At 72.0% G+C, this 13,064-nt stretch overlaps 1 protein-coding gene across 16 annotated transcripts in view; it reads right to left on the bottom strand.

Moving 5' to 3' along the window:
- The window catches only part of MYO18A (myosin XVIIIA), a 106,482-nt gene that overhangs the window by 27,195 nt on the left and 66,223 nt on the right, over window positions 1-13,064 (bottom strand). For all 16 annotated transcript variants that reach the window (XM_075013408.1, XM_075013409.1, XM_075013410.1 and 13 more), the window contains 10 exons: window positions 12,057-12,243; window positions 11,140-11,377; window positions 9,175-9,284; window positions 8,030-8,095; window positions 6,568-6,696; window positions 5,895-6,038; window positions 2,687-2,776; window positions 2,474-2,593; window positions 1,408-1,519; window positions 1,002-1,129 (listed from right to left, as the gene is read on the bottom strand). In XM_075013408.1, the coding sequence (XP_074869509.1) occupies window positions 1,002-1,129; window positions 1,408-1,519; window positions 2,474-2,593; window positions 2,687-2,776; window positions 5,895-6,038; window positions 6,568-6,696; window positions 8,030-8,095; window positions 9,175-9,284; window positions 11,140-11,377; window positions 12,057-12,243 (1,324 nt within the window). The remainder of the gene's footprint in view (window positions 1-1,001; window positions 1,130-1,407; window positions 1,520-2,473; window positions 2,594-2,686; window positions 2,777-5,894; window positions 6,039-6,567; window positions 6,697-8,029; window positions 8,096-9,174; window positions 9,285-11,139; window positions 11,378-12,056; window positions 12,244-13,064) is intronic.

Genomic DNA, 13,064 nt, shown 5'->3' with positions numbered 1-13,064 from the left:
CTGGGGGGACGTGTGAGCAGGGCACCTGGGGGGCGTCAGGGGGGACGTGTGAGCAGGGCGCCTGGGGGGGCGTCAGGGGGGACGTGTAAGCAGGGCGCCTGGGGGGGCATCACGGGGGCGCCTGGGGGGATGTGTGAGCAGGGCGCCTGGGGGGGCATCACGGGGGCGCCTGGGGGGGACGTGTGAGCAGGGCGCCTGGGGGGCGTCAGGGGGGACGTGTGAGCAGGGCGCCTGGGGGGGCATCACGGGGGCGCCTGGGGGGGACGTGTGAGCAGGGCGCCTGGGGGGCGTCAGGGGGGACATGTGAGCAGGGCACCTGGGGGGACGTGTGAGCAGGGCACCTGGGGGGCGTCAGGGGGGACATGTGAGCAGGGCGCCTGGGGGGGCGTCAGGGGGACATGTGAGCAGGGCGCCTGGGGGGGGCGTCACGGGGGCGCCTGGGGGGGACGTGTGAGCAGGGCGCCTGGGGGGGCGTCAGGGGGGGACGTGTGAGCAGGGCGCCTGGGGGGGCGCCTGGGGGGCGTCAGGGGGGACGTGTGAGCAGGGCGCCTGGGGGGGCATCACGGGGGCGTCAGGGGGGCATGTGAGCAGGGCGCCTGGGGGGGCATCACGGGGGCGTCAGGGGGGCATGTGAGCAGGGCGCCTGGGGGGGACGTGTGAGCAGGGCGCCTGGGGGGCGTCGGGGGGGACGTGTGAGCAGGGCGCCTGGAGGGCGTCAGGGGGGACGTGTGAGCAGGGCGCCTGGGGGGGCATCACGGGGGCGCCTGGGGGGGACGTGTGAGCAGGGCGCCTGGGGGGCGTCAGGGGGGACGTGTGAGCAGGGCGCCTGGGGGGGCATCACGGGGGCGCCTGGGGGGGCGTGTGAGCAGGGCGCCTGGGGGGCGTCAGGGGGGACATGTGAGCAGGGCACCTGGGGGTGTGTGTGAGCAGGGCGCCTGGGGGGGCGTCACTAGGCTGTGGGGGACACGCCCACACCCCCCAACAGGACGGAGCCAACTCACTCGTCTCTCCTGCTGCCTCTTGCTCTGCTGCTCCAGCTCCAGCTTCTCCTCCAGCTCCTGCTGCAGGCGCTTCCTGGACAGCTCCGCCTCGCGGATGGCTCGCTCGCACTTCAGCCGCCACTCGCCGCCTGCGGGGCAGCCCAACGGCCGTGGGCAGGGGGTCTGCGCCGTGTGGGCGGGTCTGGGCTGTAGGCGGGGTGGGGGTCTGGGCTGCGGGTGGGCCGGGCCGTAGGCGGGGTGGGGGTCTGGGCTGCGGGTGGGCGGAGGGCAGATGCAAGGAGCCCCCAGGGGCAGGGACCATGACACAGACCAGGCAAGTGCACCGGGCTGTGCCCTGCGGGTGAGGACAGCCGGGGAGCGGGAGACAGGGGGCACGCGGGGGGAAGGGGCAGGGGCAGGCCGGCACCTGAGTCGTCCTCATCAGCCTCCCCGTTGAGCTCTGCCGCCCGGATGAACCGCGCCTCCATCACCTCCATCTCCATGGCGTCCAGCTGCTTCTTCAGTGCCTCGTACTTGGCCTGGGGCCGGGGGGGGGAGGCAAGGTTAGCGCCATGGGGCAGTGTGGGGCACCCGGCCCGGGGGCAGCGAGGGCCGAGGTCGGCGCCGTGGGGTAGAGCGGGGCACCCGGCCCGGGGGCAGCGAGGGGTGAGGTCGGCGCCGTGGGGCAGAGCAGGGCACCCGGCCCGGGGGCAGCGAGGGGCAAGGTCGGCGCCGTGGGGCAGAGCGGGGCACCCGGCCCGGGGGCAGCGAGGGGCGAGGTCGGCGCCGTGGGGTAGAGCGGGGCACCCGGCCCGGGGGCAGCGAGGGGCGAGGTCGGCGCCATGGGGCAGAGCGGGGCACCCGGCCCGGGGGCAGCGAGGGGCAAGGTCGGCGCCGTGGGGCAGAGCGGGGCACCCGGCCCGGGGGCAGCGAGGGGTGAGGTCGGCGCCGTGGGGTAGAGCGGGGCACCCGGCCCGGGGGCAGCGAGGGGCGAGGTCGGTGCCGTGGGGCAGAGCGGGGCACCCGGCCCGGGGGCAGCGAGGGGCGAGGTCGGTGCCGTGGGGCAGAGCGGGACACCCGGCCCGGGGGCAGCGAGGGCCGAGGTCGGCGCCATGGGGCAGAGCGGGGCACCCGGCCCGGGGGCAGCGAGGGGCGAGGTCGGCGCCATGGGGCAGAGCGGGGCACCCGGCCCGGGGGGACAAGGAGCAGAGCAGGGCCGAGCATATCGGCACAGAGGCATCACCACACCCGTGGGGTTGGGGGAACCCAGGTCTGGGGCTGCGGCACTGGTGGATAGGCACAGGAGGCACTGCCAGGCCCAGGGGGTTTGGGAACCTGGGGCTGGGGGAGCAGGAGCAGGAGGCACTGCCAGGCCCAGGGGGTTTGGGAGCCCGTGGCTGGGGGAGCAGGAGCAGGCCCCAGGGCCAGTGCATGGCTGGTGCCCCGCCCCACACCCCCGCAGAGAGGAAGCCGCTCAGGCGCAGGGCCCTCACCTGCAGCTCCTTCATCTCCTTCTCGGCTCGCAGCCGCTCGGCCGTCTCGGCGTCCAGCAGCTGGGAGGCCGACTCGCCCGTGTGCCGCTCGTCTGTCAGCTCAGCCGTGAGCTCTGCCACCTGGGGAGCAGCACAGCGGGGCTGAGCAGGGCTGTGCCTGGGGCGGGGGGTGGCCACAGGGAAGAGCCCAGGCCCCCACCTGGCCGCACGTACCCTGCTCTCCAGCCGGCTGCTGGCCAGACGCAGCTCACCGCGCTCCTTCTCCGCCTTCTCCAGCTTACTCCTCAGCTGCTGGATCTCATCCTGGAGCGGAGACACCAATGGGTGCACCCCAGAGCTGGAGGCGGGGCTCCCTCCCCGGGCACCAATGGGGCATGGCCGGGCTGGGGCGGTGGGGAGGGAAGTGGGGGCTCCCCGGGCAGCAATGGGGACATCGCCGGGCTGGGGCGGTGGGGGGGGAAGGGAGGCTCCCCGGGCAGCAATGGGGTATCGCCGGGCTGCAGCGGTGGGGGGGGAAGGGGGGTTCCCCGGGCAGCAATGGGGTATCGCCGGGCTGGGGCGGTCGGAGGGAAGGGGGGTTCCCCGGGCAGCAATGGGGTATCGCTGTGCTGGCGCGGTCGGAGGGAAGGGGGGTTCCCCGGGCAGCAATGGGGTATCGCTGTGCTGGGGCGGTCGGGGGGAAGGGGGGTTCCCCGGGCAGCAATGGGGTATCGCTGTGCTGGGGCGGTCGGGGGGAAGGGGGGTTCCCTGGGCAGCAATGGGGTATCACTGTGCTGGGGCGGTGGGGGGGAAGGGGGGTTCCCCGGGCAGCAATGGGGTATCGCTGTGCTGGGGCGGTGGGGGGGAAGGGGGGTTCCCCGGGCAGCAATGGGGTATCGCCGGGCTGGGGCGGTCGGAGGGAAGGGGGGCTCCCCGGGCAGCAATGGGGTATCGCTGTGCTGGGGCGGTGGGGAGGGAAGGGGGGTTCCCCGGGCAGCAATGGGGTATCGCTGTGCTGGGGCGGTGGGGAGGGAAGGGGGGTTCCCCGGGCAGCAATGGGGTATCGCTGTGCTGGGGCGGTGGGGGGGAAGGGGGGCTCCCCGGGCAGCAATGGGGTATCGCCGGGCTGGGGCGGTGGGGAGGGAAGGGGGGTTCCCCGGGCAGCAATGGGGTATCGCTGTGCTGGGGCGGTCGGAGGGAAGGGGGGTTCCCCGGGCAGCAATGGGGTATCGCCGGGCTGGGGCGGTGGGGAGGGAAGGGGGGTTCCCCGGGCAGCAATGGGGTATCGCTGTGCTGGGGCGGTCGGAGGGAAGGGGGGTTCCCCGGGCAGCAATGGGGTATCGCCGTGCTGGGGCGGTCGGAGGGAAGGGGCGTTCCCCGGGCAGCAATGGGGTATCGCCGGGCTGGGGCGGTGGGGGGGAAGGGGGGCTCCCCGGGCAGCAATGGGGTATCGCTGTGCTGGGGCGGTCGGAGGAAAGGGAGGTTCCCCGGGCAGCAATGGGGTATCGCTGTGCTGGGGCGGTCGGAGGAAAGGGAGGTTCCCCGGGCAGCAATGGGGTATCGCCGTGCTGGGGCGGTGGGGGGGAAGGGGGGTTCCCCGGGCAACAATGGGGTATCGCCGTGCTGGGGCGGTGGGGGGGAAGGGGGGTTCCCCGGGCAGCAATGGGGTATCGCCGTGCTGGGGCGGTGGGGAGGGAAGGGGGGTTCCCCGGGCAGCAATGGGGTATCGCTGTGCTGGAGCGGTCGGAGGGAAGGGAGGTTCCCCGGGCAGCAATGGGGTATCGCTGTGCTGGGGCGGTCGGAGGGAAGGGGGGCTCCCCGGGCAGCAATGGGGTATCGCCGGGCTGGGGCGGTCGGAGGGAAGGGAGGTTCCCCGGGCAGCAATGGGGTATCGCCGTGCTGGGGCGGTGGGGAGGGAAGGGGGGTTCCCCGGGCAGCAATGGGGTATCGCCGTGCTGGGGCGGTGGGGGGGAAGGGGGGTTCCCCGGGCAGCAATGGGGTATCGCTGTGCTGGGGCGGTCGGAGGGAAGTGGGGTTCCCCGGGCAGCAATGGGGTATCGCCGGGCTGGGGCGGTGGGGGGGAAGGGGGGCTCCCCGGGCAGCAATGGGGTATCGCCGGGCTGGGGTGGTCGGAGGGAAGGGGGGCTCCCCGGGCAGCAATGGGGTATCGCCGGGCTGGGGCGGTCAGAGGGAAGGGGGGTTCCCTGGGCAGCAATGGGGTATCGCTGTGCTGGGGCAGTGGGGGGGAAGGGAGGTTCCCCGGGCAGCAATGGGGTATCGCCGGGCTGGGGCGGTGGGGGGGGAAGGGAGGTTCCCCGGGCAGCAATGGGGTATCGCTGTGCTGGGGCGGTCGGAGGGAAGGGAGGTTCCCCGGGCAGCAATGGGGTATCGCTGTGCTGGGGCGGTCGGAGGGAAGGGAGGTTCCCCGGGCAGCAATGGGGTATCGCTGTGCTGGGGCGGTCGGAGGGAAGGGGGGCTCCCCGGGCAGCAATGGGGTATCGCTGTGCTGGGGCGGTCGGAGGGAAGGGAGGTTCCCCGGGCAGCAATGGGGTATCGCCGGGCTGGGGCGGTGGGGAGGGAAGGGGGGTTCCCCGGGCAGCAATGGGGTATCGCTGTGCTGGGGCGGTCGGAGGGAAGGGAGGTTCCCCGGGCAGCAATGGGGTATCGCTGTGCTGGGGCGGTCGGAGGGAAGGGAGGTTCCCCGGGCAGCAATGGGGTATCGCCGGGCTGGGGCGGTCGGAGGGAAGGGGGGCTCCCCGGGCAGCAATGGGGTATCGCCGGGCTGGGGCGGTCGGAGGGAAGGGGGGTTCCCTGGGCAGCAATGGGGTATCGCTGTGCTGGGGCAGTGGGGGGGAAGGGAGGTTCCCCGGGCAGCAATGGGGTATCGCCGGGCTGGGGCGGTGGGGGGGGAAGGGAGGTTCCCCGGGCAGCAATGGGGTATCGCTGTGCTGGGGCGGTCGGAGGGAAGGGGGGTTCCCCGGGCAGCAATGGGGTATTGCCGGGCTGGGGCGGTCGGAGGGAAGGGGGGTTCCCCGGCCTGCAGGATCTGAGCTATTAGTGACATCCCCGTTGCTGCTGGGGGCTCAGCGCCCTAGTGCATGTGTCCCCCTGCACGTACACACCCACGCCACAGCCCCCCATCCTCGTGTGTTCACACCACGGCCCCCTGCACGTACACACCCACCCCATGCCCCCGTCCTTGCACAGCCCTGCCTGCACGTGCAACACACACCAGGGCTGCCCACGCTGCAGGAGGACACAGCCCCCTTTGGCAGACGGCCCAAACTGACCCCAGGTGACCCCCGGAGCGGGTGGGACCTTGCCCCCGGCTCTGCTCAAGGTGGGGTTCCCTGCGGCATCCCTGCCGAGCAGCGCTTCTGCCAGGCAGGGACACGGGGCCAGGCCCAGCCCCACCCGCCCCCGCAGCTGGGGTCCTACGTACATCCTTGCCCCGGATCTGGTCCTCCGTCAGCTGCACCTCGATGAGGGGCCGCACTGTGGTGAACAGCTTCCACCAGGCCCAGTCCTTCACCCCCCTGTTCTTCTGGATGTTCTTCTGCACGCAGCGGATAGCCAGGTCCTGGATCTGGGGAGACAGCCCGGGTCAGGGCAGCCCTCCCAGCCATGAGCAATCGGCTGCCGCTCCCCTGGGAAGCCTGGCCCCCCCCGGCCAGCAGGCAGCTCCCCGCTGAGAAGAGGAGACCTGGGGGAGCCGCTGCCCGCCAGGGCTGGCCGGAGCAGAGCACCACCCCAGCACCCCCCGCACAGCCGGCCCCCTGGTTTCTGGGCTGCTTCCTGCCCCCCAGCCTCCCCAACCCGAGCTGACCCACCGGAGGAGACAGCGCCCCTAGAGCCACGCACACCCCCTGGCGCCAGCAGCAGGCCAGCAGCCTGGAGCACCCGCAAGCCAGCGGGAGAGCTCCCCGGCGGCTCCCCACCCAGCCGGCAGAGCAGGAGCCGCTGTCTCCTCCGGGCTGGGCAGGCAGCACCGCCCCCAGCCCCGGGCAGCCCAGCTGGGCGGGACTCCGGGCACAGCGGCCCATGTTAGGCGAAGTCCCAGCGGCGGCAGCACGCGGGGGGGAGGCTGCGGCTGCGGCTGGGGCGGCACCGAGTACCTTTCTCTTCTTGAAGCGCTGGCGTGCCAGGAAGCCCCTGCACGCGGCCTGGAACAGCGCAATGTTCCTGCTCGTCCGCTCGTCTCGCTGCTCCTCCAGCTTGGCCAGGCTCCCTGCCCGGAAGAACACCTGCGGGGCAGCCGCGCCGTCAGCCGAGCCCCAGGGCCGTGCCGGGGGGCAGGCAGGTCGCTTGTGCCCGGGCAGCGTCCCCCATTCCTCACGGGCCCCGCGCCGGGGAGAGCAGCAGCCCCCAGCAGGCAGGTGAGTGGGCAGCAGAGCCCAGCGCAGACGCCCCCTGTGCTGCCGGTCCGAGCAAGCCGCCCCGCTGACAGCCTGGCACACGGGGCTGGGAACCCTTCCCCCCAGCCCCTGCAGCTCGCTGCCAGCCGTGCCAGAGACGGGCAGCTCCCTCCAACCACCCCAGTGCCTCTGCCTTGCTGTGCCCAGAGCTCGCCAGCGCCACACCGGCCCTGGGCTCTGCATGGCGAACTCCCCACCCTGCCCCACGCACCCCACCCTGATCTCCCCTGTGCCGCTCAGCCCCGCCCCAGGGTCTGCACGGCAAACTGCCCACCCTGCCCCACGCACCCCACCCCTCCAGAGCCCAGATCTCCCCTGTGCCGCTCAGCCCCGCCCCAGGCTCTGCACAGCAAACTGCCCACCCTGCCCCACGCACCCCACCCTGATCTCCCCTGTGCTGCTCAGCCCCGCCCCAGGGTCTGCACAGCAAACTGCCTGCCCCACCTGCCCCGCCCCGCCCGAGCTTCCCTGTGCCGCTCAGCACCGCCCCATGGCTCCGTGCGGCTCTCCCTGAACCGACCTGGCTGTCTGCATGGACAGAGCAGCTCCCAGACCAGCTGGCTGCCTTGCAGAGGCCTCTGCTGGCGCCCAAGGGCTGGGCTGGGCAACCATGGCCCCAGTCTGCCCCACAGCCCTGCCGGGCCCGAGGTGGGGCAGCAGCTGGCAATGGGCTGTGACAAGGGCACCACTCGCGCATGGGGGAGCAAACGCAGAGCTAGAGCCCGAGCGAGACCCCTGCTCCCTGAGCCTCTGCTGCTGCGTCACGCGCCCATGGCCAGGGCCCCAGTGCCAAGCGGCCACCCCCTGTGGGTGGCAGCAGAGACGCAGCCAGGCCCACGCTGGCCCAGGTCCCAGCCGGGGCTCTGGAAAGAGGCGCGGCTGGCCAGCTTGCTGCCCCACTGCAGGGAGGCTCTGCCCCAGAGCAGCCAGGGACTGCACAGCGGCCAGGCACATCCCTGGCTCCCAAGTGCTGACCCGCAGAGCCATGCGCCCGCACTCTGGTGCTTTACCCAGCGCGTCCGGGCCTGGCTCCCACAGAGGCCTGGCTGGGGCGCTGAGTGCCTGGGGCGCGGGGCTGGGCCGGGGCGCTGAGAGCCTGGGGCGCAGGGCTGGGGGGGCCCGGCCGGCCCCTGGGGCACCACGACCGCAGCAAGCGGCTTACCCGGCTCAAGCCCATGTGGTAGCTGCTCTTCTCGAGGTCCAGCGAGTCCAGGAGCTCCTCCACAGCCTGCCGGGAAAGGGGGGATTGGCGTGGGGCGGCAGGAGTGCGGGGCTGCACTCGCAGTCCCCTGGAGATGCCCCCCCGAGCTGCTGCCCGGGAGCCACTGAGAGGAGAGGGGCCGGAGCCCAGAGGGTGCCCGAGGCGTCCCAGCTGCCCTGTGCCCAGGGTGCTCCCCCAGGCTCTCCCGCCGGCATGCGGCAGGGCGATCCCCAGGGCGCGGCTCAGCTTGCGCTCCCTGGAGGGGAGAGGTGCTCAGGGCTGCTCAAGGGAGCCTTTGTCTCCCACGCTGCGCCCAGCGCATAGCTCCCCTGCCCACCCAGCCCGGCCCAGGGACACACCAGCTGGTGCCACCGCCTGGCCCAAAGGGCTCCCCCGGCCCACCCCTAGCTGGAACCACATGCTGCCCACGGCTCCTGCTCTCGCTGGACCAGGCCTTAGCAGCGCTGCCAGCTCCAGACTCCTGCAAGTGGGCAGGGCTGTGCCAGGCTCAGGCCAACGGGGAGCCCCAGCACCCCCGCTCTGCTACCCCTGGGGGCGCAGCTCCCTGCCCTGCAGCACTCACGGAGTAGAAAGGCCGGTGCTGCCTCGGCTGGTGCGAGCGCCCGCTCCCAGCTCGGTGCCAGGGAGGCGCTGCAGGTGCCCTGCCTCATCTCACAGCACTTCTGCCCACCCCTCCAAGCCCCCAGGGCCCTGCCCACCGCATGACCCGGCCCCCGACCTGGCTGCCACGCTGCATGCAGAACCCCTCCCTGCCCCCAGGGGCCCTTCCCACGCCCCACCCAGCACTGCCCACCACACGCCTCCCTTCCCGGGAACAGAGGGCGCCAGGCACCTCCCAGCCACAGGAAGCTCCGATGGAGGGTCGGGCACAGCTGCTGCAGGGCAGGTGCCAGTCTGCAGAGCCCTGGCACTGCCAGGGGCAGCATGGCCCGAGCAGGGAGGCCTGGCCCTTGGCGTGCTGGGCCCGTCTCCATTCGCCCGCCCCTTGGGATGAGCTCTGCGGGACGTGGGCAGCACCGGGCCCAGGGCTGGGCACTGCCCTCCCGCGGCCGGCACCGCGATGCCCTCCCCGCCCTGGCACGCACCCGCCTCTCGTCCGTGACGATGTAATTCCGCCCGTGCTTCTTGGTCAGGTGTGGGGCCAGAACGTCAAAGCGGCGCCGGAACTCTGAGAAGACCACGTGATCCGGGTAACCTGGGGGCAGAGACGGGACTGGGCACCTGCGTGGAGCTGCAGGAAGGAGCTGGGTGGGGGTGAGTGCAGGCTGGCCCTCCGCTGTGCCGCTGGACCCCAAAGCCCCAGCTGGGAGCAGCTCCCAGGTCCCCTGCCACAAGCACCCCAGGGAACCAGCTGGGTATAAGCCCAGGGGAAGCGGCCAGCTGCCTGGCCCTAGGGCCCTCCCCGGGCTCCCCTCTGCCTGGCCTAGCGCAGCGGGAACAGGCTGGCAGCACTGCACGCCGGCCCACCACTGCGCCCCTCCCCTAGCCCTGCTCTGCATCACGCCCCACCAGCCGCCTGGTGGCAGCAGGGCAGAGCCCCCTCAGCCCCACGGGGAGAGCCCTGCCCTGAGCAGGCAGTCGTGTGAGGCTGCCAACGGGCTCTGTCTCTGGCTGCCAGGCTCCCTGCAGACAGGCCCGCACCAGGCTGGGCCACAGCAGCTCAACACACCTCTGGGGTGGGAGCTGGCATGGCAGCTCTTCCAGAGCAGCACCGCTGGGCGCCCTGGGGCACCCGGGCAATCCTTTGCCATTGCAGAGCGGCAGGGGCGCCCCTGCAGTGCCAGGGCAAGGGCAGGCGAGCACCTCCAGCTGCAATGCTCTCACGGTGGGGAGCCCCCAAAGAACACGACTACCAGAGGCTCCTCTCTTGCCACGCCCCTGGCCAGAGCCCAGCCCAATGGCAGAGCGGGAGGAGGGCTGCCTTGGGACACAGGAGGTCACCCCCACCAAGAGCCTGGCTCCTAGGGCAGCATGCCAGGGAACGCTTCCGTGCCCAGTCTGTGCCAGCGGCTGCTCTTGGCTAGGTGATACCCAGCGGGCCCTGCCACGCCGAGCCGGTGCCATGACCGGGCCTGGCCGTCTGCAAGGGGGGTTCCGCGCCCCGGGCTGTGGCTTGTGCCGCGCTGCAAAGCGCCGGCTGAGCGCATGACGGGGACCAGGCTGGGGGCGAGGGAACCAAGCGCCCAGGACCTTCCCACCAGACCAGCACAGCCACTGCCTCACTTCTCCATTCCCCACTGGCCCGATGCAGAGCCCAGCGCGACTGGGCAGCAGCTGTCGACTCCAGGCTGCGCCCCCACGTTGATTTCGGGGCAGCAGCAGCAGCAGTCTGGCTTTGAAATAACACCGCCAGCTCCACGGCAGGAAGCCGGCCTGGATCAATAGAGGGGCCTGGCGCTGCGCGCTGGGAGCAGCCTGCGGAGCTAGCATGCAGTGGGGCCTGCTCTGGTGGGCGGGGGGGAGGGGATGAGCGCCCTGGAGGGTGAAGGCCTCCCCCTGCAGAGGCACGGCCAGGGAAGCGGCACTGGCTCACCTGTGCCCCACGGGCAGCTCCGCCCTGGCCTCAGAGTGCCCCCACGTGAGCCACAGCTGATCTCTCCGCATGGCCCCAGGCCTGTCCGCAGCACGGGGCCCACCCGACGAGGGCCAGCTCACAGGCCTCTGCAGAGGAGCCCGAGTGGGGAGCAGCAGCTGCTGTCTCCAGGGTCCCAAGGACAGCTGAGTTCCAGCACCTTTGCCAAGGCTTCCCCTGGCACCGACTGGCCTGCAGCCCTAGGAACTGAGCTGGGCCCCACCTCTCAGCAGACCGAGCCCCTTCCAGGCCTGAGCCTGGAGTGCACCCCAGGGGCCAGCCACAGCCCCAGGCTGCACTGGGCGAGCTCCCAGCTGGCTGCTGGCCCGAGGCTGCGCCCACATGGGTAGGGCCCAGCAGCTGGGCAGGGCCATGGGTGGGACTCTCAGAGGCTATCCCCTGGGCCCTGCTCTGCCGCCCCGGGCTGCAGCGTCCCTCCCCTGCACTCCGCCAGCCGCTGCCCCGGGAGAGCACCAACCTTGCCGGTACATGCGCAGCGCGTCCAGGAGTCGGGAGCCCCGGAGCTGGGCCCGCAGCAGGGGCACGTCCAGCTGCATGAGCCCGGCCTCACAGTGCTCCCCATGCAGCTCCAGCTCGCTGCTGCTGATGCGCCGGGCCGCTAGCCCCCGGGCGTCCCCGCTCCAGCCCTCCGCCTTGGGCAGGAGGCAGTGCACAAAGTGCGTCTTCGACTTCTTGATGGCGTCCACCAGAGCGTCCTGGGGCAGGGAGAGGAGGCTCGGCAGGGGCTTGGGCAGGGCTGCAGCCAGGCCAGGAGACCTGGCCCGAGGGCAGCCCTGGGACAGCAGAGCCTCTGCTGCCACCCCTAAGTCAAGCCATGGGCCCTGCCCGGCCTGGGGGCAGGGTCTGTCCAGCCCCACTGGTGGCACCATCAGCAGCCAGGGCCTGGCCCAGGGAGCTGGCGGCAGGTCAGACCCCTCCCTGCCCTCTGCACTGGGGCTGCGCAGCCCGTCACGGGGGCATCTATCGCTGCACACACAGTGGGAACGACAGCCACTGGCGCCCGCCCAGCTCCCACGGGGCCTGGCACCTGCTGCAAGGCAGCGGGCAGGGAAGAGCAGGCTGTCTCGGTGCATGCCAGCGGAGCAGGTGGCGGGGGGACCTCGCCCTGCAGGGCCCTTGGCCCAGGCCAGGGCCGCAGGACAAGGGGAGCTGCCAGCGGGGGTCCCAGTGCCTGGCTCTCTGGGCAGGCACCGGCCGCGTTGCCTGCTGCAGCCAGGCCACGAGCTGCGCCCGCCCCTGCGCAACGCAGGGCATCTCCCATGGAGCTGGGAAGCAAAAACCCGCGATAAGAACGCGCAGCTGGACACAGGGATCCGCCTGGCCAGTGGCTGCCCACGGCAGCGGGGAGGGAGCCGCCCGCGGCCACCCACTCACCACTTGCAGCTTGATCTGAATGCACAGCGACTTCTTCTTCACGGCTGCCACGCCCGTGGTGAAGGTCTTGCGCATGCTGGTGGCCCTGCGCAGCGCCAGCTGGGACCCGCCTTCCAAGCCGGCGATGGAGCCCGACAGCACCAGGCCTGTGCCCGCCCGGCCCGCAAAGAGGCTGCTGATGACTTTCCTGCCACCAGAGAGCTGGGGTTACTGGCCGCCCTGCGCCGAGCAGGGGACGGACACCCAGCTAGAGCCGTGCTGGGGTCACGCCCATGTCGGGATCGAGGGCCTGTGTGGCTCCCTCCGCCCAGGTCGGCCAAGGCATGCTGCTGGCGCAGGCAGCAGTAAGCCTACGGCCCCAAACAAGTGGGAAGCATCTGTCCCAGAGTGGGGGGTCCCCCAGCCCTGCCCCACACGCAGGCAGAGGCGACTCTCGCCCAGCAGGGAGAACAGGAGGGTTATGGGGCGACAGGGACACAGCGCAGAACAGACGGGTCAGCACAGGGACCAGCAGCCGTCAGCACCATCCATCCCGGGGAGAGGGGCCCAGAGGAGTCCCCAAGCCAGGCCCTGGTCCCCTTCCTCCCTCTCCAGCCAGCCCAGACTGCCCCACTCCCCAGCCCAGTTCCCATTCACACCAGCCAGGCCCCTCCTCCCGCCTGTGTCCTGTTGCGGGGGGCAGGAGGGGAAGGTGTCACCTGGTTGCCTGGGTTACAAAGGCCACGAGGGCCACTGAGTATGTCACAGAAACTCCCCTCCCCATTACGCACGGATGCTGTGCTAGGGAAACTGAGGCACCGCCTGGTGTTACTAGAGGACAGTGGCAAACACACGCAACCAAACTAGGGAGACAAACCCTCACACCCCCACTTTGTCTCAGCGTCTAGATGGGGTCAGAGGGGGCTGACCAAGGCCACGGCTGGAACATGCTCTGTGCCCCAGCCCAGCAGGCACCGCAGGGAGAGCTGCACATGCGACCGCCGCCTTGGCGAGGGAACGGCCCTGCCG

This window comes from Carettochelys insculpta, chromosome 19, assembly GCF_033958435.1.
Source record: "Carettochelys insculpta isolate YL-2023 chromosome 19, ASM3395843v1, whole genome shotgun sequence".
Lineage (NCBI taxonomy): Eukaryota > Metazoa > Chordata > Testudines > Carettochelyidae > Carettochelys > Carettochelys insculpta.
This window is presented reverse-complemented; position numbering and strand designations above follow the sequence as displayed.